General features: G+C 36.6%; 1 protein-coding gene across 1 annotated transcript; it reads right to left on the bottom strand.

The window, feature by feature from the left end:
* Positions 1-680: 680 nt before the first annotated feature.
* On the bottom strand, positions 681-1,783 carry LOC105162969 (uncharacterized). Its single transcript, XM_011081150.2, has one exon. It carries the CDS (start codon positions 1,700-1,702, stop codon positions 995-997), a length of 708 nt encoding a protein of 235 aa, XP_011079452.1. The 5' UTR covers positions 1,703-1,783; the 3' UTR covers positions 681-994.
* Positions 1,784-2,696: the final 913 nt, after the last annotated feature.

The raw sequence follows: 2,696 nt of genomic DNA, 5'->3' as shown, positions 1-2,696 counted from the left end.
ATTGCAAAACTATTTCAGCTCAAGAACCATTTTTGTATGGATTTCTTCACATTTCCACTTTGAACTTTTCGTTTTCTTCAAAAGTGGTCGGAAATCTTTCTTGTATCTTGCAAGATCCTTGATGAAAGTGCCTGCAAAATTAACGACTCCCAAAGAATCTCTGCAAATGCTTCTTGTCTTTGAGTACATATGAAAAATTGCGGATTTTCTCCACAATATGGTTCCTATAACTCAATTCCTGTTTTGTCAATGAGAATTCCTAAAAATTTAGTTTTATTGACAGCAATAATAGTTTTCTTCTCAAAAAGTACTAAACCTTTCTTATGTTATACATAAGAAAATATTTCAAGATGTTATATGTTCTTTTATATTTTTAGATGCAATCAGTATGTCGTCAATGTAGACAAACATGAATTCAAAATAATTTTTGAAAAGATTATCCATTTTTTTTTAAATATCTGGGTGCATTTGCTAAACTCATTGGAAGCACATTCCAGATATATTGTCCTTGTGGTGTAGATAATGCAGTAAATTTTCTTGATTTTTCTCTATTTTAATCTGATAAAAACTCGTTTTGCAATCGAATTTAGAAAACACTTTTGCTCCTTTAATGCATGATACATATATTTAAAGAAATATATATATAAGAAGAAATATTAATTTAAAGTACAAAATTCGAATCAAGAATCATATATATATATATATATATATATAAGTAGATCTAGTTTATTACAATAATGAAGTCAACGTAACAATAAATCATGCAATACATAGACAATCACTAGAAACAAGTCCGAATCGAAGCAGATTAATACAAGTATATATAAATACAACACCAGTAGAAACATAAAGCTGTCTGATGATCACAAACACCTGCAGGTCCTACAACTCACTGCAAACAGACACAAGAACAACTACATCATGCGGATAATATTCTGAAAGAATCCTTCCTCAGAGTCTTGAAAACAATTATACCCTGTTCTTAGTACGCAAATCAAGGATATTTCGGCACTTCGGGCTTCGGGAGGGTTGGCAGCTCGGGTTTCGGCAACGTTGGCAGCTCTGGTTTCGGCAGTTCCGGTATCTCGGGCTTCGGCAACGTTGGCAGCTCTGGTTTCGGCAGTTCCGGTATCTCGGGCTTCGGCAACGTTGGGAGCTCTGGTTTCGGCAATTCAGGGATCTCGGGCTTTGGCAATTCTGAGATCACGGGCTTCGGCAGTTCTGGGATCTCAGGTTTCGGCAATTCTGGGATCTCGGGCTTTGTTAATGGTGGCAGCTCAGCCTTTTCTTGCGTTGGCAGCTCGGGCTTAGTTGGAAGCTCCGGTTTCGGCAGGGTTGGCATTTCGGGCTTAGGCACCGTCGGCAGCTCGGGCTTAGTTGGAAGCTCCGGTTTCGGCAGGGTTGGCATTTCGGGCTTAGGCAATGTTGGCAGCTCGGGCTTGGTTGGAAGTTCGGGTTTTGGCAACGTGGGCAGCTCAGGCTTAGGCAACGTTGGAAGCTCAGGTTTAGGAAGTGTGGGTAGCTCAGGCTTGGGAAGTGTGGGTAGCTCAGGTTTAGGTAAAGCTGGAATTTGGGGCTTGGGAAGGTCAGGCAATGCCGCGGACGCCTCTAGGAGGTGGCGGGCCTGGGCCTGAAAAGATGAGAGAGTTATGAGCAACAAGAAGAAGAAGGAGAGGCAGCGGGCATGATCGTATAATGCCATTGTTCCGGCGAGAATTATGTTGTTGATGAAGGAGTTTTCGATCTATTACCTGAGTGTTGGATGCATGGGACATTATGGGTGGTGTGGTTTATATAGAGATGGATTTGGAGAAACTTCAAAAGGGTTTTGGGTGTGGGTTGGTGGGAAAAGGGTGTGAGTTAGTTCAACTTCCCTATGGCATAGTATAGTGCTAATCCCAATTACGTATCATGATGGATTATTTCTCATATCTTCATTTTTGGGGTTCGTGGAGTTTGAGATTGTCTACATTGTGACTGGTTTAGAAGTTGAATCGAAAAAGTAAGGTACCTTGCATTTTTATTCGTGTAAATTAAGAAATTGGTATTTTTAATTTTATTTAAATTAAAATTCATAATTTGGTCATATACCTTTAAAAATTGTGACAATCTTACGCTTTTTCGTTTAATTTTATCAGAAAATTTTACGTCATCAACCATGTGAACGTCTACATTGGAAGAACTAGCCTTATCATCAAGCTTTTCCCTCAAATTTTTCAAGTTGTAATTTTCTTTTTGTCGAGTTATTCCTATTTGACAGTCACATCATTAATTTTGCCGAAACCTCCAATTTACATGTTGATATAACTGATGAAGTGGAATTTTGCTACCAAATTACGTCAATATTTAAAATTGTAAGATCAAATTGCGTATTTTAATTTAAACAGTACTAAAATTATCACTCTTCCTACGAATAAAATTTTAATTTAATCAGCAGTATGTTTGCTTCACCTTTTAAAGTAATTTTTATTTTAAAATTCTATTACATCTTTTACTTATATACATGTCACATGTACAAACTGCGAATATTATATTATTTATTTTATTTAAAGAAATGTATACATAATATGTATGCTTAATGAAATAAAAGATGTAAAAAAATTTGTAAAAATCAATTTGTTAAAGTATTGATCTGGTTCAGGTTTTGCTGCAGAGATGTGCCAAATGAATGATAGGGAATATAATGAACATTTAAA

This window comes from Sesamum indicum, linkage group LG5 (genome assembly GCF_026168435.1).
Source record: "Sesamum indicum cultivar Baizhima isolate 11 linkage group LG5, ASM2616843v1, whole genome shotgun sequence".
Classification (NCBI taxonomy): Eukaryota; Viridiplantae; Streptophyta; class Magnoliopsida; order Lamiales; family Pedaliaceae; genus Sesamum; species Sesamum indicum.
The sequence above is the reverse complement of the archived record's forward strand: the minus strand, read 5'-3'. Positions and strand labels throughout refer to the sequence as shown.

Coding starts and splice junctions, on each gene's coding strand:
- LOC105162969 (XM_011081150.2), bottom strand. CDS start 1,702: ATGGCATTATACGATCATGCCCGCTGCCTCTCCTTCTTCTTCTTGTTG.